The sequence below is a fragment of the Bombus huntii genome, chromosome 2 (assembly GCF_024542735.1).
Source record: "Bombus huntii isolate Logan2020A chromosome 2, iyBomHunt1.1, whole genome shotgun sequence".
NCBI classification, from domain to species: Eukaryota; Metazoa; Arthropoda; class Insecta; order Hymenoptera; family Apidae; genus Bombus; species Bombus huntii.
Genome location: NC_066239.1, coordinates 21,771,247 through 21,794,397, shown reverse-complemented (window position 1 = coordinate 21,794,397; position 23,151 = coordinate 21,771,247). Strand labels below are relative to the sequence as shown.

The 23,151-nt window shown below is 36.1% G+C and overlaps 2 protein-coding genes across 8 annotated transcripts in view; one reads left to right on the top strand and one right to left on the bottom strand.

Annotated features, from left to right (window-relative positions):
• Positions 1-2,524: 2,524 nt before the first annotated feature.
• Positions 2,525-23,151, bottom strand: part of LOC126872937 (centrosomal protein of 135 kDa) — a 23,518-nt gene continuing 2,891 nt past the window's right edge. For 4 of the 5 annotated variants that reach the window (XM_050633246.1, XM_050633240.1, XM_050633234.1 and 1 more), the window contains exons 7-21: positions 22,092-22,287; positions 21,805-21,996; positions 21,623-21,720; positions 21,439-21,540; positions 21,125-21,361; positions 20,866-20,961; positions 19,744-19,973; positions 19,201-19,411; positions 19,006-19,121; positions 5,386-5,665; positions 4,532-4,729; positions 4,224-4,400; positions 3,939-4,141; positions 3,549-3,683; positions 2,525-2,672 (exon numbers count right to left, since the gene is read on the bottom strand). In XM_050633246.1, the coding sequence (XP_050489203.1) occupies positions 2,618-2,672; positions 3,549-3,683; positions 3,939-4,141; positions 4,224-4,400; positions 4,532-4,729; positions 5,386-5,665; positions 19,006-19,121; positions 19,201-19,411; positions 19,744-19,973; positions 20,866-20,961; positions 21,125-21,361; positions 21,439-21,540; positions 21,623-21,720; positions 21,805-21,996; positions 22,092-22,287 (2,526 nt within the window). In that variant the 3' untranslated portion in view covers positions 2,525-2,617. Of the gene's footprint in view, positions 2,673-3,538; positions 3,684-3,910; positions 4,142-4,223; positions 4,401-4,531; positions 4,730-5,385; positions 5,666-19,005; positions 19,122-19,200; positions 19,412-19,743; positions 19,974-20,865; positions 20,962-21,124; positions 21,362-21,438; positions 21,541-21,622; positions 21,721-21,804; positions 21,997-22,091; positions 22,288-23,151 lie in introns of those variants that run through there. The other variant, XM_050633256.1, reaches the window with a different exon arrangement.
• Positions 11,498-18,888, top strand: LOC126873094 (uncharacterized). 3 transcript variants are annotated; one of them, XM_050633618.1, is made up of 5 exons: positions 11,498-11,702; positions 16,744-16,919; positions 17,101-17,294; positions 17,385-17,716; positions 17,817-18,888. In XM_050633618.1, exons 2-5 carry the CDS (start codon positions 16,890-16,892, stop codon positions 18,518-18,520), a joined length of 1,260 nt encoding a protein of 419 aa, XP_050489575.1. In that variant the 5' UTR covers positions 11,498-11,702; positions 16,744-16,889; the 3' UTR covers positions 18,521-18,888. The 3 variants fall into 3 exon arrangements, with proteins under 3 accessions (XP_050489575.1, XP_050489588.1, XP_050489583.1); XM_050633631.1 differs by lacking the exon at positions 11,498-11,702 and adding an exon at positions 11,743-13,876 and having other exon boundaries at positions 16,744-16,915; XM_050633626.1 differs by lacking the exon at positions 11,498-11,702 and adding an exon at positions 11,748-13,876.

Here is a 23,151-nt window from a genome sequence, read left to right as displayed (position 1 = left end):
TGTTATTTGTGTTGCCAACCGAGATACAAGGAACTGAGGTGGCAGTTGTGATCTGTAAATTGGAGGATTGCGTGTATACAGTATTTAATAAATCTGATACTTTGCAGTTATTCACTGAGCACTTTTCATAGCCGCAATAATTTCCATTAGAGCGAACAGCTTCACTTTTATATGTTACAGACATTAATTTAAATGCTGCAGGTATTCGCTTCTTTCGCCTGGACAAACCATATTTAATCAATTTCTTTTTACCGCATATAACACATGTACCGGTCAAACATTTTGACCTAAAATTTAAGAATTCCGATCTTTTATATTTAGTCTTCAAACATTTACTACTCAAGTTTTTCGTTAAAAATAGCATTATAATTGCTTTTTCATCACAACATGAGGATATTTCTTTATTTACATTTACTGAATTGATCGTCTTGTTTTCTTGTGCTATCGAATAATCATTTAATTCAGTCGACGTAGTTTTCTTGACTTGCTTTATTTGTAAACTTTCTTCGGGCATGGAAGTTGTTTGGGTACAAGTTGATATGTAACAAAGAGTTTCCTTGTTCTTTGGTGCATCGATATTTCTAGGCGTGGACGTAGCAATTGGCCTAAAATTTGACGAATCAAAAATGCGGAAAGACACGGATCTTGCACATTGAACATGGGCATTTTTCACATTTGTTGAATAGTTATCGCCAGGATATATCAACGATTTAATATTATTTCTTTTATAACTGTTATCATTTTTATCGTGATCTTTCTTATAGGTGCCTTTTTTATGGATTCGTGAAAGGATCACATCTGGTCCTTTAACATGTTGTGAATTAAAATTAGTTTCTAGTCTTAATAGCGGACTTTGAAAATATTTTATATCATCGTGTGAACATGGTTCCTGTATATAAATATTTTTCTTTTCAGGATTCTGTGTAATCATATCACTGTGTTGTTTAACATTAGATTTTTCTGCAACTAATTTTTCGTTTCTCTTTTTCTTAGTTCTTATACTTTTGTTCACAGTGGTTAATTCTTCCTCTAATGTATCGGCATGTTTTTTTATTTCCTGTAACATCTTCATGCACTTTGGTCTCATTATTTCTGCTGAATTTATTTTTGCTAAGAGAACCTTATTTCCTTCGTTCTTGTAGATGCAATCCATATTTTTACATTTTACTTCTTTGAACTGATAATTTTGATCATTACATTTTTTCGTATCTTTATCTCTGAATCTTTTAACGCTCTTCAGCATATTTTGCAGCATGTCTAAAGCATTGTCAATTGTACTTGTACATTTATCCACGCACTCGTAATCATTTATATTTCTAATATTTGAAAATCTGTCTTCATATTCGTCTCGTTTTGCATTCAACATGGAACAGTTAATTTCATTACAATTTACATTTGTACAGATATCTATAGTTTCCGGGATTGAAAATTTTGCAAATTTTTCAGTTACCAATGTACTTCTATCAAATTTATCTTTTCGACAATTTGCTTTTGGTTTGTGTTCTTCGCACTTGTCCTTGCATGTACTGATCGTTTCATTAATGCAGATATTGCTTTCAATCTCGTTATTTTTCATGAAATTTCTGGTAACGTCAGAAGCTGTAGGAGAACTCGTATAAAAAAGTTCTGTGCACGGTTTATCAGTTATAGGTGTAACTAAACTTCCCAATTTCATAAATTCGGAATTAAGTAGCATATTTGGAGATTTTAATTGTAAATTTGTAGAATTCTCCAAAGGTGATTTGAAATTCATAGGAAGACTTAGAAGCTTAATAGAATTTTCTTTAACAGTAGAAATTTGTGCCGAATTTAATGATAAATCTGTTTTTATCATTTTAGAAACTCCATCGCTACCGTTTATTTGTTTCATGCTACTAGCCAAATTTCTTACCGGGGAACTGTTGGTAGGCAATTTTTTAGAAAATTTCACGGGACATCCAACAAGTTTGCTCGCGTTAAAATTCGCTTTAATATCATCTACACCTAAATTTCTCACTGTATCCTTGCTCAACGGTGTTAGTTGTTTTGTTCCATTAATTTGGGAAAATAAGTTTGTCTTAAGTGAATTCGATCGAAACGTGTTATTATCCGATATTTCATTTGATCGAACAGGATGACATAGAAATGGTGGATTATTATTGTATCTAAGTTGTGAAATATTATTAAAGATTAAACCATCGTTATCTCGATCGTACTTTCTTTCATAGCGCGTTCCTACTGACTGCGACATATCAAAGCAACTCTTTGTACGAAAGGCAGTGTGATTATATTTTTTGTTAAACAAATAGAATTGTAGCGTATTCGATGATTGGAGAGTAGTTTTGATGGAATCTGCATTAGGTTGAAATAGCGAGGTACTTTCCTTCTGTAGACGGTTATATCGATTTGAATGTATTTTGCAATCTGATCGTAAAATTATATTTATACAAGGAACATCACGTTGAGCATCTTTCGCATGGTTACTGCATTTGAGTTTATTTTGCAGATTTAAGCATCTTGAGCGTGACACAGCGATAGGATTTATCATTTTCATTCCGTGTTTTTCAGTCTGACCATCGCATTCTCTGCTCGTTTCATTCTGTAAATATCTATATTGATTAGAGTAGGTTAAACGACTTTATACGACCATATTTGAATCTACGTTAAAACTGTCTGGCGTTGAATTAAAAGACCTGCAAATAAAAAAAAACGAAAAAGATTTGAACGAGTGGAAAGCATTAAGAGATCTTTTTAGGCAATTTATTGTCGATTTCTGTCCTGTGAATAATATTCGCAGGAATAAATTTAAAATTTAAATTATTATACTGTTTGACGTAGCATTGAAATTTATTTATTATTTCTATGCAAAGAAATATTGTATTAAAATTACTAGTAGGGCTATACTACTACTACAGGACATATACAAAATAGTTTTTAGTACAATCACAAAGGCTTTGGACATTTGTTAAAATCATTCTGTTTCGAGACGTCTGCTTCGTTAATACAAGGCGCAAATGGCGATTTGTTCGACGATGGATGGTGCAAGACATTTTTCGATGGCAAACACTTGCAATCCAAGGGAAAAGAATGTCTCTCGAATACCGATCGCGTGCCACTATGTGTACGGGGATATTTGGGGATCGCGGTGTAAGGTTTCTTCAGCCAGTCTACTTGCCTGGCAGTTTAAGTTTTCGCTTTTATCACTTGAACTTGAGAAAATAATGCAGAGGGGGAAAATGACTTGGTTGAAATTCAAATTTTGGACTTTTTACAACGGAAACGGAAAACGAAAAAGCGGAAAACGGAAAAACGTGTCCAGGAAGAATATCAATTTTATGACACACTGTATGGAAACAACGAAGAAATCCGCCTCTGCATCTAAAGTCGTTACTATTTCATCAAATATGTTTCTACCTGTGATTTGCATCGATCGTCTCATTAGGAATTTGATCGTTAGTTTGACTGGGAAGCGGAGTTTGGACGAGTGGATCAGGGAGACCTTCCGAGTATCTAAAAACCATATAACGAACAAAATATTCGTCTATTCCGAGTTCCCGATATGTACGTACCTGCTACGATGTTCTTCTTCTTTCCTCGCACGATCGAATCTTTCATGCGTAACTTGTCTACGTAGTTCGCTGATTTGCTTACAATATTCCGCAGCTTGAGTTTGATATTGCCGAAGTTTCGTCGATTCCGAAGATCTGCGTCGTTTAGAGAAGATAAAGAAAAAAAAATTACATTGCGGTTAGGATAGGTCGACGGGTTGTTAATTAACAGGTTTCATAGGTTATGATGGGTTAACGGATTAAAATGCCAGAAACTTTTTCGCTAACAACGATAAGGTTCAAAGATCAATCGCCTCGCTTTACCGTGGCCATGAAACCTGTTAATCGTTTTAGTCGGGAAAATTATCCTACTGATACTTAACCATTCTAGATAATAATTAAGCTTCTTACAATTTACTTTGAAGTTCAGACATTTTCTGTCTCAATCTGGACACCTCGTTTTGCAGTTCCTGATTATTAGCCTGCACAGTTATAGATTCCTGTCTTGCTTGATCCAATAGCATTTCGAGGCGCTCGACCGTCGCGCAGTCTTTACTCATTTGATCGTGAATTACGGCTTGCTCCGCTTTTAATTTAGTAATTTGCATATCATACTGAAGATGGAACGTAAATTTCAAATTACTTTTATTTATTTATCCTCGCTATATCGGAATACCTTCGTCCACGAATGTTTACCTGTGTTTTAAGCGCATCTTTATCATCTAATTGCTGCATAAGTGTATCTTTCTGCTGATCCAATTTCATACATAAATCTCTAACAGCGGTTAAATCAGCTTCTGCTCTGTGCCTCTGTTCTCCTTGCTGACGCAATTGTGTTTCTATACTGGCCACACTTTGGGTCAATTCACTGATCTAAAAAATTTGAATCAGCGTATAACATTGGCCTGACGCGGGTTATCGAGGTACAAGTTTCCTATCGAAACTCGTACATTTGTCCGATATAGGATAGAGAAAATGAAAATTATTCAAAAAAAATGGCCAACCTGCGTTTCGTAGCCTCTTATCAAACTATCCTTGTCCGCCAATTGTCGTTCTAAATCCAACAGTCGATCCCTAGCCGATTGCAGTGCTCCTCTTGCTTCGGCTGCTTCAGACTCCAAACTATGGTTATTGTTCTCTAAAACGGTTGCTTCCAAACTTAGACTTCTGAAGTGATTTAACATTTCCGTTCTTTCATTTTCCTGCGAAGTGGATGGATCTTACAAGTATTGCTAGATGCTAGTATTTGACATTGACACGCGTTTGATAAGAAACGCATAGTCGGGTGAAAACGATGGAAAGAACTAAAGCAAAGTATCGTATTATCTTCTGAACGAATAATATCGATAATACCTAGTTTTACCAATGTTTGTACGACATACCGTTTATATCGTGACTTTAGTTCTTTCGTAAGCTAATGTATCAATAACCAGGAAATATATTTATTTTTCGTCGTACTTTCGTAACGCCGACAATAGGACGAATATTATTTTTGACAGATCTTGTATCAAAAGATAATATTATTATAATATAAACGTAATATCATTTATAAAATCAAATCGGTAAAATCGATGAGAATTGCGAGTGCGCCTGTTTGCTATCTTTCAATCGACATTTTATGCGATACGTATCGACGGATGAATACAAATCTGTCAAATAAAAATACTTCCACCAGCTACTTGTGCATAGTTAATGAAAAACATATTCTTGCTGGTAGAAAAAGTTGTTATAAGAAATGAAAAAGTAATAAATTTCGTAACGGCGCTACCGCCGTAATGTCGACGAGATACGACAGTTTAAACGAAAAATGAGCGACACTTTACACTTGTAACAATTCGAACGAATGAAATGAAATCACCTTTCTGTTAAGGAGTTCCTCGGCTCTGCGGACCTCGCTAACGTACGTTTGAAGCTGTCTCTTCAGATCGTAGGATTCGGCGCGAGACGCTTCTATCTCGCATTGCAGGTTTCTCACTTCGCAAGTAGCCGCGGCTAAATCGTCCTGTATTCGTCGATTTTCCTGAATAGCATTCTCCTTGTCGTACGACGCCGTTTGCAATTGTCGTTGAAGATTTTCTACCTCCAGTTGCATCGATCTCAGTTGTCTGTCCTGATCCGCGCTTTGATCCACGCATATTCTGACATTACGACAAAAGTAACAAGTAAATGAATTGGTCGAACCGTGTTATGAAAGATGTACGAAAGGAATTCTTAAGAAGATTTCGGCCAAGCATTTCAAAACGTAAAAGAGAAGCAACGAAACCTGTATCAAATATAGATGAGTAAGTAGTAGGCATAGAGGTGGAATAGGAGCGGAGTGTTTTCGTCAAACCTGTCACACACGGTGAACGAATACCGTGCGTCAAAGTTTCAATATCGAACCGGTGTCTATTCGGTTATGCGAATCGCACACGCTCATCCCTCGTGGCGCAAGCCACGTTCATCGTTGTTCGGAAAGAGGACAAGGGCAGCATGAGCATGTCGACGAATTAGGCAGCTATCGTGCCGAAGTTGCGTAATTTTGCTTCTCGAAGAAATATTTACGTGGCCAGATTTCGTTTCGTTTGTGCATCACGTAGCGGCGAGAACGACTTTATTAGGGAGAAAAAGCCGAATACGTAAGGAGGGAAGAAACTAGCTGTAGAAAGCCGATATCGAGTCGCAACGTGCATCGGCTGCGCGTCTCTTCTTATTAAAACGTTCTAGCTACTGACGAATCGCGACTTTAATGCCTTTCAATTACACGCTACAGCGAATACGTGTCCTGATTTAAACGACATTTAACGTATATCCAGACACGTATTATCCGTACGATCCAATAAATTCGCCTATTCCGTTTATTCTGTCTGTATAAAAATCGTACCGTGATAAAAAGCTACCGTGGAAGCTGGCTACAGACGGACGACAAACGGAATGATGAAATTTTTGATACTACGAAAATTCAGTTTTAGCCGCGGGGGATAAAAATATAGCTAATGAAATATATTAAAATGGCATTTCGTAAGGATAATCGAGATAAATGGCAGAGGATCGGTGCTACGGCACAGCGTAATCATCTATCGTGGATCATCCGCGCGTGTCGATTACGCGTCCGCGTGTTATGTAAGCGGCAATAACGCGTAGTATAGGGCGCATAGTAGCAGGAATTGAAAAAGGAAAAAGTGCGAGAGAGGCCTGTTCATCGAACAGACACGACTTTCTCTCATCTCGACGTGCTTGCTGGATGCCGGGCTGGCGCGGCAGCTTCCTTCGATCATCCGTGTCCGTACGATGCCGCCTTTTCCTCTATACGATAAAAGTGAAAATAACCTCGAGACGTTTGCGGTGGTATCGCTGGAAGCGGCGGTTCACGCACGCACCCGATGCGCACAAATGTCTCGTAGGTGCGTTCGTTACGGTTTTTCATAAATAATCAAGCGTATGTCAGCATAAATAAATGTCGTGGAAAATATGTTTCCATATTTTTATGGTACTATACGTCGCACGAGATACGTTGCTAGAATCTTAACGACACGAATCTTAACGAATATGCTGAAATTATTTCAGATAGCAGGTATTTATGAAAAATCGGATATAACGTAACACGAAGACGCGGAGAACGTACGCGGCACTTAAAATAAACGTAAAGTGGCACAATGGACGAAGGATCGATTACAACCGTATGATAAGAACAAGCGGAATTGTGTCACGGACCCGGCGAAGAAACGCGACGAGAAGAATACTAGTTTCCAATGCAATACAATATGATAGGTAGATTGCGTAACCGCTGAATTTTCATTAGCGGTAATATCGGGATCGGGAATATGTAATTCGAATAGCCGGCAAAGTGAAACAAATGGACGACAGGACGAGGATGCTCGTTTTTTCTTAAAAACTTTAACATATGAAAGATGATTTCGTTGGATCTGATCGATGCAACGCGAAGATGCAACGCGCGTACACCTGCTGTAAGCATTAGACGGAAAAATTTCTCTGTCTGTCTCGCTTTCTTTCACCAATTCCAGTTACATCGCGTCGGCCGCAGGAAAGCGAACTATTCTATATAAGAGAAATAGGAAGAGCAAGGTAGAAAGCAGCAGAGGCTTGTACTCGTCAGGGCGGACGTTCTCGTAATGCCCATCGTACGTTATAACCGCTCTATGCAACATTTCACTCGAACGGCTAAATAAGAATATTCGACGATTCGAGATATCTTACCGTTATCCTGAAAATACATTGATAATATTGATTTCAGGTATCGAATTATATCTTATAGCGAGTAATACACGGATCGTGGAGAACCAGCATCCGCCGGATACAGGAAGAGATATACGCGCGTACGAAACGTATGGAAAAGATTGATAAAAGAGAAAGGAAGAAAATGCAGCGATTTATGGTGTTGGTGTAAACGCAAGTTCTCGTATACGTCGTACGCGACCGATGAAACGATCGCGGAACTTCGCTGCTGTTCGTTTCCCCCTCGTTTAGTTGCGGTAAAAGTTTACTTATCTTCCAACAAGGTACTTTCATAATCGCGAATCGAACGTTGGAAACGTTCGATTTACGCAGTTACGTTTGCCGCGCGTACGATACATCGCCGAAGAAGCAAAAAGAAATCACGACACGAGCGTATACCAGCAGCACTCTCGATGAATCGGTATTACGATAATTTAATAAGCGTGGCGAGTAACTTGCGCTTTCTACGAAATAAGAAAGTTTCGCGCTTTTCCTTCGTCTTCTTTTTCTTCGTAGGCAATAGTCTTTGAAGAGAGAAGAACGAAACAGGCAATAAAGAAGAATTAAGAACGAGAAGAAATTCAAGGTTTCGGCGCGATCGCGAAGGTCATGCGCGCGCGTCTCGTCCCGCTAAACACCGTGTCGTTCAGCGACACGTACTTTCATTCTAGTTGATCGTTCATTCTGAGGAACGTCCCTGAAATCGAAGCCGCGACAAGAACGAAAGAGGCTTGTCTGGCTGCGATCGATCGTGTCGCGATCATTTCGAATTTCTTTCGTGGAATTTCCGAGCTATCGTGATAGATCTGACCTCGGAATATGACGAAACGTAGCCACGTAATTGGATAGGTATCACGGTAAATCCTTTGGTAAATCACGGTCTATCCTTTGAATTGGATCGTGACCCGGATACGCCAAAATACGTCGTGTTAAGCAATGAAATTTCGTTATTTCGTGGAATAATTACGTATTCGCGTGCTTACTTATTGCTAGAGGGACGATGTAACTATAATTTGTTACGTCCAGATTACATAAAATCGATCAAACGTCTTCCCATCTAACTTGCCGTCTAACTAAAGAAGCTTACCGAAGCAAACTTACCGAAGAAACGAAGCTAGGCAGCACGTGGGAAAACACGGTGTTCGGAAGTTCACGAAATGGTTCACACGGCAGAGTGCATCGCCCTGTCCTAAACCCTTAACCGATGAGTCGGCATCTATGCCGATCGACCGGCCTGGCCACGATTCTCTATCTACCGCTGCTTAATGTCAGAAAGTCGGAACGAACGGCCCTTTTAAAGATGCCATTCACCTTTACCATCACAGGCAAAGGGCATTGCACGGTTTCTCGAAACGCAGGGGACGCAAGCACGTGAGAAGCACTCGTAACAGGATGCATACTACGCGAGGTTACTCTACGCTCGTACCAACTGTACGTTGTAACGCGTTCGACTCGTTGATCCTAGAGATTAGACGATTCTCTCCGAAACAGAGCCTCTGCTCGTCGCCTCGTTTCGAATCTTCGTATAAAAGTCGCATTCCCAAAATGTCTCTCGGTTTGCAAAAAACATTCATGTTACATAATATATACGAAATAAATACAAAAGGTATCACCTCCTACAGAGTTAATTTCTTTCTTCATCCAAGCAGCTGGTTTTCTTCCGTTTTACTCGCGCACTCGCCACGAGTTCCGAAATTCTGACGATTTAATCCTCGAGTTACGAAATGTACGTACAACCCTTTAAGATTTTCTTCGAGCGTTAAAAGTGTTTCCGCTGCATGGAAACGAGAGCGAGATCAAGATATAAAAATTGAAGGACGCGAGAGGGAATGCAAGTATTTGAATATTATTAGGCGGTGGAACAAGATCAAGTTGAGTTCCAACGACTCAAGTTTCTGACAATATCGTTGTCGAGCAGGTGTCGTTCGGAGCTGTATAATCGGGTAATCTGGACAAAGAAAGTTTGACGATGCTGCCGAATATCTTAAGATGGGTAAATAGATGAAAGTTGCCAAACTTTTATTTAAACTTGAAACTAGTATTTGTCGTCGTCGTCGTAATAATACAATAACGCGTGAACTAGACTGCTCTTCGTACGTTTCTCTTCCTATTGTTTGCTATATTTTGTATAAATTTTGTATTTTCCAATATCCCGTTAACCAAGGAAAAAGAAATATCGCAAAGTACGAGCGACGAGAGAAGAGGTAAACTGTGTTTCAATGAAACATTTCCTCGACATTCGCAACTAGTATCAATGTTCTAGGAACAGGTGTTGGATCGGTTTCCGTCAATGTGTTTCGTATAACTCTACGAGTTACCGAAAGGAAAGCAGTAGCGATAAAAACCACTTATATATAGATTCTTAACGAGAGAAAGAAGACGAGAACGTATCGTCGCGTAAGCGGAAGCTCGATCTTCGTAGAAATGGATTTTGAGATAAAGCGAATAAAAATTATTTGGTTTGGTTCAACTTTTACCAGACGTAGTATAACGAGTATAACGAGTCGTATAGCGTTTCTAAAAACACTCGCACGCTTGTTTAATACGAAGAAAAAGTTTAATGTCGTTTAATCGAGCGATCGGCCATCGGTCATCGGCCATCCTGCGAACAGAGGAAGAACATCCATTTGGGACGAGCAACGTGGAAGACGTATCGCGACGACGATACGTCTAACTACCGTTTAACGGATTCAAAGGTCCCGAGAGATTGCTTCTTGGCACAAAGACGTCAGTTTACGGACATCCGTACACGAGGATCCGAGATTTACACGCGATTTCCGTTAGTCGATCCAGCCGGACTCTGGCTGTCGTTCTTTCCGAATTATGCAACGCGCGACTCAGTCGACGAAAGCGCGTTCCTGCGGAGTTGGATGCCCGTAGCGACCTTCCGGAGGTCGTAAGACGACGAAAGTACCAAGTACCCGGTTCTTTCTTCGGAGAAGAAAATTTCACGACTGGAGAATGCTCGAGGGGGGCTACTCGATACAAACTCGCTGGAGTTTGCTATATCGACCGCATCGACTAGAGTCGATATCTATGTAAATGGGGAAAACTTACACTCGATCCTTTAGTCTCGATATATGCCGCTATCTTCGCTTTCTTCGTCACGCGATGCTACACGCATAATCCGATTCCTAGATCCGAGACACTTTCGATCGATAACAAAAACTCGCCTCTTCTGTCTTTACGTTTCCGCGAAAGTACAGTTTATTTAGAATTAAGGCGAGTCTCTACCTAATCTAATAGGCGGTACATTCGCAAATCGATTTTACAGAGGATCCACGTGATGACCGCGTGTCGCAATTCGATCGTAGTAATTAAACGTAAATAGGAGATTATTAGGTACTGGCAGATTTCAAATGGATTGGAAAATATTCAAGCATGATTTCATTCCTATTGTGCGTCGAACGTTACGAAAACCCACGCACGAAACTTTATTGCCCCCGTCGAACCGTCCAACTGTCGTCGTATCATGGATCCCTGTCCGATTCTCGCCCGTATCGAACCGGATACGCGACGGCGGATTTCTGCACTAAGGAACGTGACGTGCTGACCGTATGCAGTGGAGAAGCCGTTTACGATATGCAGAGCTGTGCTATGCGCGATTGAGAATTTTATTTCAGCCGTTTGCTCGACGTAATCGCAATCCATTCGCAGATAGAACGAACTTACGAAAAAAAAAAAAAAAAGCGAGACGAGTGCCGATCTAGGAGATTCGGTTCTTGTCTCGGGCAAGTTAGGTAACAGCGCGAAGCCGCGGAGCTGATTCCAAGTCGATGTTCAGTGTTGCCGCGGTGCTCCAACTAACACGATCGCCGCTCTTCGTTTCGTGCGCGCCTCGTGTCGATCGCAGCATGTCAAAGGGCCGCGATAAAACGACACGATCAATTTTCGTGAATATCTGTCATGTGATTACTAAAAAGTTACACTCTTAATCGCCTTCACCATGAGAACCACGTTGTAAGTCATCGTTTACCATTTTCTTTATTTTCTACGAATCGAAATTTCAATATCATTCGGTATCGATAACGAACGATTTCATTTATGTCAGACCAGCGAATATAATACGAATAAAATACTTGTTTCTCCGTTATTCTTTCTCGTCTGGATACGTCATTTTATACGTCGTTTCTTTTCGACGTATATCTAACAACATTGTTTTTATTTCTCTCACGTAGATCGTCACGTAATTGTCGAATTAAACACAAAAAGTGTAATATACGTATGGAGGAAAAGCAAAAATTTACCCTCTTGTTAGGGTGCCGCTAAATCTGCATAAAAGGACATCGACGAGATATTCACTCGACTCTGACAACAAGTTTTAACAGATTTTCGTCTTTTATACGCAAATAATATACGCAGAGTGTAGGCAATTTGTTGTGACTTGTGAGTTGTGAGTTGTGAGTTGTGAGTTGTGACGATAGAAAGCATATTTCATTTAAAATATATCAATGTCGAATACCCGATAACTCGCCTGTATCGTGAAGACGATGTAACGATACGATTAAAAAGCGAACATACTATAAAGAGATACCGTGGCTGGTAAACTCGTACCAAGAAACGCAATTATTAACTTCAAATATATGACTTCATGAAAGGCAATGCTCGTTACTTTCTCGCAATAATAGATCGTGGAATTTCGATTTCGCAGAAATTCGTTAATATTTATAAGAATACGTATTACCCAGTAGCTCTGAAAACATCGTTTTGTTTAACCATCTACCAAATATTTTTACCTTCTTGTATTTAATTAATTCTTATATTTATATATTTATATTTCTTATAAAAATTCTTTTCTTACTTTTTAGAAGGTTAGATGTCCTGTTGTGTGTGTTTACGGTGAAAGTTGCATAACGGCAACATGACTAATCTTGAAACGATCGTTTCGTTTCTCTAACATAAATGTCAAGACCTGATCTTTGCGAGAGATCCTTCGGTTTAATTTAATTTCATGTTATTCGTCGATTACATCGATTTTGTTACGTAATCTTGCCACTAAAGCGACTTAACTAGGACACAACGGGATGCAATGAAAGAAGACAATGAAAGAGCCGAGTTACTCTAATAACGAAGGTTCGTTAGGTAGAGTTTCAGATTGGTTAAACTCGTTAATTAACTTTATTTTATATAGACTTTTATTTTAACGAAGGTAACAGTTACGAGAAGCTTTATGGAAAATTATTATAATTCGATCGATTGAATTTCAAATAACGACTGATTTGTTTTGCTAAAGTTAAGAGAAAATTGAAACACTGAGAAATTGCAAATTTTGTCGTGAAAGTATACACGGAGATTGTTAATGGAACTTAACGTACGTAGCAAAATAGCAAATCGTTACAGGTTAAATTCGCTAAATAATTCCATTCTCAAATGTTTATGGGCATGATATCGGATAATAGTTCGGCAATGGAGAGATATCTCGTTTCTAAGATTTCAATTGATCGTTTAAACGTGTAAATCGTTGAATATGAAAGAAATGTCACGTAGGTATTTAAAACACCGGCAAGACAGGCACAGTTTGATCGTTGAAATAGCAGTAGCGATCATCGAATGAAATTAGACGAAACGAACAAAGTTGATACTATGCTAAGTATACGCTTCGTTAAGAACGAGAAGGAGCGAAAAAATATTCAAACAAAAGGAAAGAGAAGCAAAGCGAGAAAATCCTAACGTTCGCTTCGAATAGCTGATATGTTTGCAACAACCGCGTCAAACTTGACAAATTTCATCCGTCTAACCGAACGAACGACAGCTAATCGTTACATTTTAACCGCGTGAATAAGGAGAAAGTTGGTTGGCAATGAAAGTTACAAGTTAAACAATTATGTTGATGCTTTTCGAAGATACACAAGTACGTATGTAGTAGGTGCAAGCAGTATCCTAGAATCTGATTTAGTCGGACTTCCCGCCAACGAACGGCTAGATTGTAAAAGTGTTCGGTTGTAAAAAAAAATGCGTCCGGCTACTGGCATAACGCTACTGATTTTTATCGGATCTACGCGCGCGATCTACTATTATGTAACGAGAATAAAAACTGAAAGGTAGGCTGAGACGCGAAACAGCTACGAACACATCGAACAGTGGACCAACGAGAAATGGGGACGAGTTATGTCACAACAGACGACAAATAATAGGTGTGCGATATGAAATAACATCGATATGAAATACCCATAGGGTATAAATATATATGTATGTATGTATGTATGTATGTATGTATATAGATGATTATGAAAACATCTGCAAATGAAACCCATTTATTTGGACGAAATTAGCTGCGCGAATTAACGTTAAACTTCAAAGTTGAAGTAAACGAAATGGACTCGAAGGTATTACGGTGTTAGTAAAAAATCGTCTTTAAGTAGTTTAAAAAAAAAAAATTAAAAAGAACGGAGGCAAATAAATCCTCTTTCTTCGAAGGGGCGGGGAGCAGGGGGCGGAAGAAATCTGTCATAGATTCAATAATAGTAATCCACATAATACGCGTATAGCAATACAATGGGAAAACAAATGACAGAAAAATCATACCTATATCGTCCGTCGTCGTTACGATTCAGACAACTATAACCTTTGAAGGAACTCATGATCGTTGTTTCTTCTCGTAATAAATATCATCGACGGTATTTATCCTCGTACATTCCTTGCTACTCCCGAGTAATATCAAAGTAAGTAGAATGCAAGAGACGAAGCAAACACCCACACTGATAATTTTGTACGGAACACTGCCGTCATTATTGCAAACCGTGTCACTATAGTTACACTTTTTTCGATATTCGATTGTTAATTAGGAAATATTTGAAAATTCTAGTAACTTCGACCCCTTTCTAGTCTTCGTTTTGAAAAGATATCCCGAATTCGTTAAATTCAATGGTATTCGCTCACCGAACAGTTACGAAAGCAACTTTACGAGTAATTTAAGAATACAAATTCAAAACTCTGCATTTACGTAATCCCGGTCAAATTCTTTCAGTTAGTCGGCTAAATGAACATAGTAATTTATCTTGATACGTTTACGCATTAAAATGCAATAAACGTGAAAGTTTTGACGCAATACCCCCCCCCCCCCTCCCCCCAGTTTCTCAGCAAGTAATTAATAAAAGCAATTAATAAAACGCGTTGACCCTACGAATGATCGTATGAATCGACGCGAGTCCTACGTCTCATTCGAATAGAAATATCCTTACTTTTCGCTTATGAGATTATTCACTGATATCCTCTTTATTCCGGTAATTAATCGACACAGATATTAGCCCTCGGCTATAAATATAATCTACAATGATGGATACTATTTCTCCTTCTTTTTCTACGAAAGCTTTTATTTCTCTTTAGAATGTTTAACGCAGACTTTAGAGATTTCGAGTCTGATTCTGTTCGATTCTTCTAAGGACCCGGATAAACAGAACTGAAATATTTGAACGGTACTGACATAATTTGTTGAAAATTCAACAAATCCAAGTGAAGCGTAGGATGTGCGACTCGTTCTAATTAGTTGTAAATTTAGCTCTAAATTAACGGAAATTCTACATCTAAATTTCGAAGCTTGTCAAATAATTAAGCAAATTAATAATTAATAATTAATAATAGAGCGTTGTACGTGTAATATATCTATATTATATTTATTTGTTTGGCTATGAACAAGACACGTGTACGAAGAGAATGCGTAACCGAGATTGCCTTACCTTGCTAAATCTCTAGTACTCTCACTTTTTATTTGCGCCAAGTGGTCACACCAGTTTGACAATGAAGACTAATAATTATACAGGAAGAAAAGGAAGCTCGACATTCCGCGATAGTTCTCCGGTGACCGTGCGACTTTCCTTAATGAGCAGCTCCTACAAACCGCAACCACGTGAAATAATCCCATTTTGTTTACCGTAAAATTTAGACGATTTGAGAATATACTCGTCGGAAACGCTAAAACTTTCATCGATGTTTACATGATATTGTCCATAAATACGAAGATCGTTAGGATATACATATACGTAATTTACGTAATTTACGTAATTCTATAATTCCAATAATACTATCTACGCTGTCAAATAACGAATCAAACGTTTTCTTCAACCAAGAGTACCACGATTCTATTCGAAACACCAGTCTATAAACAGAGCGCGATAAATTAAGAATCGCAATTAATAAAACACTAATGAGCAATCGGTAAAACTCGTTCCGTTATCGCAATGGAAAGTTATTGCATCGAGGAAAGCTTGTCTAGCAACTATCAGGATCCAAGTGCCAAGGTTTCTTGTATCCTGTAATCGTTTCCTTGATTTTGGGAAGAAAAACGCGCGTAATCGCCAGGATCAAATACACCATGATCTTCGATGGTTCATAATCGATGTGATAAAACGTTCGTTGCCTATATTACGTTTCTATTTTTAGAAAAACTTCCAACTTCCAACAAAACTACCAAATAATTTTAATACGTTCAAGCTTAATTTTACAAAATTACCGATTCCAATCTAGTTCAAGAATGTCGTTTAAAGTTATTTGTTCCGTCTACAAATGGGTAAAGTCAAAAGAGAAAAAAGAGAAAAGTGTTTTTGCTTTCAGTTTGCAACAGTTATACGGCACATATATAGAGAATGGTATTCTTATTGTACATGCATGTCGTCATCTCGAGCCCTGCCACCAGGGACAATGCCATTGCCATAGTGAAACAGTGAAAGTATGGTCATTTTATTTCTGTCGTGCTTTTGCTCTGTTCTACCACTACCCTCGATTTTGACATACGTAGACACGAATACGCGATAACATTTTCTATCGCAATCGGTATTTCCCGGTTTCAAGTGCTCGACCGAGATAAAATCTGAAACCTTATTTTCCTATAATGTCATTTTATATAATTCCTTACAAATTCCTTGCAAATTCTAATTTAAATTCTAAAAACGTGTAGCAAACCTGTTGTATGTATGTTATCCCTAAACACTTTAGAATGCCATTTTAATATCTTACACGTGAATTTCAATTTCAACTAAACATGAATTCGTTAAATGCGTTTCAGCGCTTTACCAGATGTATTGGTAATTATCTGGTTCGCGTCGATTGTTCGCGTTAAGTCAGCGATAATGCCTCCACCATGGGCAGATCCGTCAAGCAATCCCTGCGCCGCTCAACCACGTGGCTGGCAATTGTTATTTTGGCCGCCGGATGGAAAGTGTTACAAAATATTCCAGGCAGGTGCTGCATTTCTCTTTACAGAGTCATTCGAGTTCTCTTAATAGAATGTACATTAGAGAAGCAGCTTCTCGTGTTTCTTTTTCTTTTTTTACTTAACCGACCGACATTGAGTTTACTTGGTCGAGAAATATAATAAATAATCTATAATTATAATTTAATAGACTATAGACTTGTTTGACAGATTGGAGCACCATGCCCAGAAACAATGGAACTAGGTCCAGCTGCAGGTAGAGGTGGAACTGTAGCTGAATGCAGATGTCCTCCAGGAACCGTGCAATCTCCTAGAGACGCTCTTTGCCATAAAATATATACGAGAGCATCCTGCTCGAAAGGACAATTTTTTGCACCCGTTCCAAAGACTTCTGGCAAGTCTAGGTATTACGATATAACGAATCTAACAGATCTTCATACAGCGTAACTAACATAAAAAGTTTCCCTCTAAATTTAATTTATTTTTTAATAAAGGTGGGGTGTCTGTCATGATCCAGAGCCATGTACGGGGAAAGGAGAAGTCTACTGGCCTAGGGATGGCAAATGTTACCCCAAATATAGCAAAGGGCCATGCCCAAAAGGTGAACTCCTTGCTATAGACGAAGACGGATTAACGGTATGTTCCTGCTCTAGAAATGGAGAACTTGGACGATATCACTGGGCGGGTAGTGTGGGTGGTTGCCACGAACATTACACTAAAGGCCCATGTACGGAACCTGGAGAATTATTTTTACCAGGTGGCGTATGTGGCTGTCACTCTGAATTACCTCATTACCATGAACCAACTGCGATGTGTTATCAATTAGGTAAGACAATTCAAAATACGCATGATGCATAAGCTTCTTCCAATTTTCTACTATTTATTGTTACTTTACATTATTATATTGTACTCGTTTATTAACACAGGCGGTATCGGTCCATGTCCGCAAGGGCATCACTTTATTGTAACAAACACGATAACCAATGAAGAAATAGTTCAAGCCAAGTGTGTATGCAAGCCAGGTCATGTTCTCTATGAAAATGGATTTTGCTACAGACTTTACACAAAAGGACCTTGCGAAAACGGCTATATGCTAATAAATTCGACCACTTGTATTCCTGTGCCTTGTAAACGGGGTCGACTGTATTTTTCACAAGAAAAGACGTGTTACAAAATAGGAACCAGAGGACCATGTCCGAACGGACAAGTTGTTTTATATGATTATAATATACGACCATCTGTTGATGGAATCAGTTACAATGGAGTATGTGGATGTATAAATATACTGACCGATTCGAAAAAATGTTCCGAAGAAATTAACGATAGCTGCGAATCTACGCCCGGAATGGTGGAAATAAATAAAACCTGTTACAAATTATATACACAAGGTCCGTGTACTGCAGGAGAATGGTTGGTTGCACGAAGAATGCCAAAACAGAGCTTATGGAAGAACGAAGGATCAGAGCCAAAGGCAAGATGCGAATGTAGACCCGGATACAAAAGAATCACGGACGGTCCACAAATTTCTGAGTTAGAAAGTAATAATCTCTTCTCCCTGGGTGGCTGTCAGCCACCCACAGTAAGTTTAGCTAAGTTTCTCAATGGAAGAGTAAAGTCGATAAACTTTTAAGCAAAGAGGTCAGACTGCGTATAATAGCAATAATAATATGGTGATGATAAAATGAACTATTTGATATGCACTTTTTTTTATTTTTTTTTTTTAGATATTATGTGTAAATAACGTTGTATAAAGGCTGCGCGTGAAATGTTCTCAACAATCTCGTGTGAATTCCTCGAATTTCTATTTATTTAATATCCTAGTGCTATGAAATCTTTCGTTTAATTCCATAGTTTAAGTCTATATCGTCTTAAAATTTGTTATGCAGATATACTCGTATTAATATAATTCTAGTACTTATTTTTAGTATTACTCTATTATAAATGTATGCGAAAAGACTTTTGTCAAATCTAATAATTAAATATCACCTTTACTGCCAATGTTTTGTAAATATATACAATTTATGGTGTCTCTTTTAGAATGTAGTAATTAGATTTCTGAAAGCTGATAAGATTTTCTAGAATGTGTCAAATTTTATAAATACATACGATACTCACTGATTTTTGTGTTGCAGATCGTGAATCTGTTGCTCGCTTCCTATTAGTTGTTCTTCTTTCATCAGAATTTCTTTTTCTAGAGTAGCTATCCTTTCTGTCTTCTCGTCCAATACCATCTAACAAAATTCACTTATTCGTTACATCATACGTAAGTGTCGTTGGATACTTTGCAATATAATTGTATCTATTACTCACTAGCAATTGATCTTTTTCGTGATCCAAATGTGTCATATTTGCTTTAAGATTGTTAATTTCTTGTTGTAATTCTTCCACTTGATTTTCTAACTCCAACTGCTGCCGTTCCATCGTTCTATTACGGTCCAACGTCTTATTCAGTTCGGACTCCGACTGTGTCAATTGATTCTGAGCATCTCCCAAAGCCTGATCCGTTTGATCTTGTAGAGCTCTATCATATTTATTAATTATGTATATGTATCTACTGAATACTAAAGAAAATCATAAGGAAATATTTCTGTATTATATTCTCTACAAAGTTTTTCTTTCATGAAAAATATTAGGTCGTCTGAAAAGTATCTTTCGTTTTATAAGGAAATGATGGATGCACAACATTTTCCGTTTTATATTATTTTATTGAATTACGTATGATCAATTTTGTTCTATCAAAATAAAGATCACAACGTTCGACAGATTAAGTTTCATGTTTGTATAAGGATGCATCGTTGTAAAAAACGTGTTTGTGAAAGAAAGACACTTTTCGGACAACCTAATAAGTAATACCGAAGTTGAAAATATTGTGTTCTTTGAGTTCCTAATTCTTGCTTAGTCCGTTTTAACTCTTCTCGCAAATCTTGTAATTGATCCTCTAGTCCATTGATAGTTGCTCTTCGTGCTCCTTGCGTAAGTAAAAGCTCTTGTCGTTCCTTTTCTATCTGTTTCAATCGAGTTTCAACGTCGGTCAAGTTTTCTTTCAGACGACGTTGTTCAGATGTATGTGCTTCCGCAGCCATCTAATTTACAAATTTCCATAATGAATTTGCCATATATGAAATTACTGCCGTTTGCCGACAAGTCCGAAGGGATTCAGCCACTGCAGTACGAGAACTGAATTAATTTGCATTTTTTAAAACTGGTCTCTCCAAATACGAATTCTGTGAGGTGTCTTATTGTATCTCAATTACTCTCCTTGTTCCATATTCTTATATTCAACGTACTCACAGAAGAGCGATCCGAAATCAGATAGATAATAGAATTTCAATTTGTAGAATGTGATTGTAAATAATTTTTCAAGTACGGCGTAGAAGAAAATGTTTAATATGTTAAAAGCGAAAATTACCGGACGAAATAAAAAAAGAAGAAGCCTCGATGTTTATAAGAATGTGAACAATTCTATTGTAATTCGCTAACAACTTCGGCAGTTAAATGCAACTTTAAATAAATAAAAAAAAAATATTACGTCGCAATTACATTTCGGATAAGCACAATGCAAAATATCGGTTATTAAGAAAATGTTATTAGCTACATGTGAAAACAGAACCGGGTGTGCTCGCTTGCTTTGAAGCTTCGGGAGCGCGCAAGTACATGAAATTGTCGGTCGAAAACGCGGGATTCGCTTTCTCGACGATTGTTTTCTCCTTGTCGTGACATCAAATTTAAAGTGCTTCAGCGACAGTCAAACCGCTCTGTGTTCTCGCTTAATTATATTTCTAACAATAACTCATAGATGACAAGCGACATTTGATTGTAGTAGCAAGCGTACATGTATGCTATTACCATTCTCATATATTCTCGCGAGCGCGGGTTCCGAGTTAAGTGGATAACATGTTCTCATATGACACGATAAGGAGCATTTATAATAACAAATTTACCTATATTCACCAATAAATAAACTTTACGAATTACCTTTAATCTTTCACGTAATGCATCGCGTTCTTCAATTAAACGATCGACATCTGCCCGTGCAATGTCCCGTTCATGTTCCAGACGTTCAATAATATTCTAAAAAATGTTACTTTTATAAATTTAATTAGAAATTCTTAAAAACATTGTATTCATTTAACATTTCAAATAAAGCTATGAGGATTTTCTCTAATTATAAAGTAATTTTAATAACAATTTTCTGAATTGCAATTTTTGCAACAAAATTATTCACACCCTTTACCTTTGTCTTGCCAACGTCTCTCATTAACGGAGGAGAACAATTACAGCCAACACTACGTTTGCATACATTGCAAGGTCGATAAGGTGCTTTATGTTCAGTTTTATAAGTTTGTAAACGTGTTTCTAAATTTGTTTTTTCACGATGCAGGTCTTTCTTTTCTCGCTGTAATTCATCTAATGCATTTTCCTTTTCGTTTAACTCACATTTTAATTCTCGTATTCGCGACCATAGGTCAACCTATTTTTAAAAATAAAGATAAAATATTACATATGTATTAAAGAAAACTGTGCGAAAGGAAACGGGTAACACTTTACATGATCTTTTTCAATCGTTTTGTTATAGTTATCCTTGATATTCTTGTATTCATTTTTATAAAAATCTCGTTCCCTTCTTAGTTGCTCCACAGCTTGTTGTAACTGATAAAGTAAATACTAGTTAATATATTTCTATAATTACCAAACTATCGTGTACGAAAGAAATATTTTTCATGAAACATACATCATTTATTTCAATTTCTTTTTCATATCCAGCATCGTTTATACTTTGAAGAAGATCTCTTCCTTTATATGCTTCTTGAAATTCTGTTCTACCTTGCCCTGATGATTTTTAATAAATTGATAAATCTTTGAATATAGAATTACTCTATTTTTCTTATTATATTCTATATTTTATAATTTTACCTCTATCATAATCATTCTTTCGTCCCTTTTCTTTAGCATCTTTCAAATTTATGCCGACATCGTCTAATAATATTTCCCTTCTATTTATTTGTTCCTTTAATAATTTATTACTATATTGTAATTGAATAATATCTTGTCTTTGTTTTTCATTTTCCTTAATCAATCTTTCGATTTCATCATTTAAATTTTTTTCTATAATATTATTAAAAGAAAAAGCAATACTGATTAACTATGAAACTATTTAATTATATTTATAATCGTCATATGAAAATAAAAGTTCTGTTTACCAATCACTGTTAACTCATTTATCCTGTCAGTCATCTGTTTCTTCTCATCTAATGTAGATTCCAAAGTACGTTCAATAGTACGTTTCTCCAGCTTACAAGCTTCTAGATCTGCTCTCAATTCTTGTACTTCTCTATGCTCAACAGTTAATTCAGCTTCTAATGCGTGTACTCGTGCCATTACATTCTCTAATTTTTCCTGCAGGAATATAAATTCCATAACAATAATTATAATGCAATAAATTGTAACTATTAATTACGATATTATTATTATTATTATTATTATTATTATTATTATTATTATTATTATTATTATTATTATTATTATTATTATTATTATTATTATTATTATTATTATTATTATATATTATTATTATTATTATTATTATTATTATATTATTATTATTATTATTATTATTATTATTATTATTATTATTATTATTATTATTATTATTATTATTATTATTATTATTATTATTATTATTATTATTATTATTATTATTATTATTATTATTATTATTATTATTATTATTATTATTATTATTATTATTATTATTATTATTATTATTATTATTATTATTATTATTATTATTATTATTATTATTATTATTATTATTATTATTATTATTATTATTATTATTATTATTATATGATATATTATTATTATTATATTATTATTATTATATTATATATATTATTATTATTATTATTATTATTATTATTATTATTATTATTATTATTATTATTATTATATTATTATTATTATTATTATTATTATTATATTATTATTATTATTATTATTATTATTATATTATTATTATTATTATTATTATTATTATTATTATTATTATTATTATTATTATTATTATTATTATTATTATTATTATATTATATTATTATTATTATTATTATTATTATTATTATTATTATTATTATTATTATTATTATTATTATTATTATTATTATTATTATTATTATTATTATTATTATTATTAATATTATTATTATTATTATTATTATTATTATTATATTATTATTATTATATTATTATTATTATTATTAA

Bases quoted from the DNA above. Each gene is read 5' to 3' on its own strand.
- LOC126873094 (XM_050633631.1), top strand. From the start codon at position 13,851: ATGTCACAACAGACGACAAATAATAG. The intron at 13,877-16,743 runs GTGTGCGATATG...AATGCGTTTCAG, and splicing joins CAACAGACGACAAATAATAG to CGCTTTACCAGATGTATTGG. The intron at 16,916-17,100 runs GCAGGTGCTGCA...CTTGTTTGACAG, and splicing joins AGTGTTACAAAATATTCCAG to ATTGGAGCACCATGCCCAGA.